This window comes from Rosa chinensis, chromosome 3 (assembly GCF_002994745.2).
Source record: "Rosa chinensis cultivar Old Blush chromosome 3, RchiOBHm-V2, whole genome shotgun sequence".
In the NCBI taxonomy this organism is placed as follows: Eukaryota; Viridiplantae; Streptophyta; class Magnoliopsida; order Rosales; family Rosaceae; genus Rosa; species Rosa chinensis.
The window spans coordinates 6,559,119-6,561,489 of NC_037090.1; the positions used below are offsets into that span (position 1 = coordinate 6,559,119).

A 2,371-nucleotide genomic window follows, 5' to 3' on the forward strand; every position below is an offset into this window, starting at 1 on the left:
TCATTGATTGTACTTTTTATTCTTTCTTCTGTCCCTCTTTGGATAAGGAGTTTCACGATCAAGATCAGCTTGAGTAGCTTGTCGTCTTTGTTTTTTCTGTTGAGACTTAGAGATAACCGGTGTGAAACCATTTTCAGTATTTTCATTAACTCCTTGACCAGTAATTAATGCAACATCCTTGGCTAAAGTTGCAACATGTTCAAATCCCGGGGGAGCACCCGCAGGTAAATCAACCAGATCAATCAGACTTTCCTCTTCCACCATATCATGCCAACTCTGACCACTATGTGAAGAAAGGGGGTTGGTTGGCTGGGCACTGTATGTCTTTTGCTCCATATTGGAGTTCACCTCTTCATCACACATTTCATTATCCCTGTCAACTTCATCATCTTCATCAGTAATGTGAACCGTAGGGTCCTCCAAAATAGTTCCAACAACTGGAGCAAGTTCATTAGGAATAATGTCAACCACTGCTTCAGTTTCCTTGCTTGCAAGGATGGCAAACTTATTCTTATTGATCAGAGGAGACATGTTGCCTTTACAACTTTCAAGCTTCCTGTTGACTATGGGTTCATTAATGACCAGATCAGCAATACAATCCAGTTCCTGGTCAACGGCCTCAGTGAGAACATCTTCTACAAATTTAGTAATCTGATCATTGTTTGCAACCTCAGGGGTAGTGTCCAAATTTTGCTCAGAAACCTTGTTTACAGCCATCTTGGGACGATACTCTTGACGCCCAATGTGAGAAGTTTTTTTAACAACCTTATGTTCTTGAGCATTTTGCTCATTGTTAGAGCTCTTCAAGAACCTGCATTGATCAACCATGTGGCCAACCTTCCCACAATGAGTACACACATTCTCATAGACTACTTCAATCGGAAAACAATGAGTTTCCCGCTCCACCATCAAAGAAGGTGGTAAGTCACCTGCAAGATCCACATCAATCAAGACTCGAGCAAAATACCCAAATTGCCTTTCCCTTGTGGCATTATCAATTTGCAATGGAGTTCCGACACCCCGAGCGATTTCCATAAGATGTTGTTGGTGCCAATAATCTTGACTCAACCCATAAAACCTAACCCAAATTTGGGCATGGGTTTGAGGAAAGGTATCTCCTGGTACAAAGTCCGGTTTCCACTGGGTTAGGCGAAAAATTCCATCAGGAAGAGTACAAGTACCTCCACTCCATACCCTACGGAGATCCTCTTCAGTGGCAAAATGAATGTCAAAATAGCCTTTACCGAGAGGTACAAGACGCCATGGCTTTGAGGGCTGCCAGAGAGCAGCAAGCAACCCTTTTAGGGCATCAGCCTTAAGAGGTTTAGAACCCTTACGAAGAAGAAGTCGACCAATAAGATTGGTTTTGAATTGCTTTAATTGCTCTTGATATAAAGATTCATTGATCTTGACATAAATTTTATCCCCACGAACAACCGGAGCTGGAAGTTGGCTGAGAGATATAGCAGCCTCTGTTGAGTTAGCGAGGATGGATGCAAAAGTGCGTGATTTTGGGGCTGTTGGAGGAGGCGCAGAGGCCGTGTCCAGGCCTCCCAAGAATGCCCAGGGGCAAACAGCCATCTGAAGCTTGAATACTCAAATATATAGTTTTCTCAATGCTTCCATCAGTACTGATGTCATTCGTTGCAATTGCATAGAACACGAAAAACATCCAAGAAAAATAAATTTCATCCGGTCACCATCTACACTAGCCTATGCGCACGCCGGGAATGCAACTAGAGTTCTTGTGAACATCAAATAATAGAATACGAAATTGAATCAAGAATTTCTGAAAACTGACCTGACTGTGGTAAGCTTTGTTCTGCCCGATTCTCGTTCCATTTCATCGAAGCCCGCAGACCATCACCGATGCAAGGAGAGTTTCCTTGCGTGATTCATGTTGTCCTGATAGCCCATTCGCTCAGTTCAATGGCTTTGCTGCGTCGGAGGAGAAGCCTCCACGTAAAGGAGATGTCGCCGTTGAAGGAAGGGCCGTATGAGAAGTTCCGTCTGTTGGTGCTCGTCACCGGCGTACAAGAGGTCGGATTGATGTAGGCGAGTTGACTCACTCTGATAGATGCGGAGGTGGTAGTGGTGGAGATGATAGTCAGCGAACACGATGAGGTCGGGGGTCTCAGGGAGCATGTGCAGCAGCCCCTCAATAGACCGCTTCCCCCTTCCGCACTGTCAACCCAGATGATAATCAGTGAGAGAGACCCATGATGTTTGCAGATCTGAGTCGGCGTCGGCGTCGGCGTCGGCGTGTGTGGGTGTGGGTCTTTCGGTGGGAGATCGGTTCGGTTGACGTGAAACGTTACAAGCTGGCTTAATTTCTACCAGAACTTGCATTCATTCACCAATAACGGAATAT

The 2,371-nt window shown here is 45.1% G+C and overlaps 1 protein-coding gene across 1 annotated transcript; it reads right to left on the reverse strand.

Annotated features, from left to right (window-relative positions):
- On the reverse strand, nucleotides 1-1,581 carry LOC112194014. Its single transcript, XM_024334280.1, has one exon. The coding sequence runs from the start codon at nucleotides 1,579-1,581 to the stop codon at nucleotides 1-3; it is 1,581 nt and encodes a 526-aa protein (XP_024190048.1).
- Nucleotides 1,582-2,371: the final 790 nt, after the last annotated feature.

What these genes read in the sequence shown, in the direction of transcription:
- LOC112194014 (XM_024334280.1), bottom strand. Translation starts at nt 1,581, where the DNA reads ATGGCTGTTTGCCCCTGGGCATTCTTGGGAGGCCTGGACACGGCCTCT.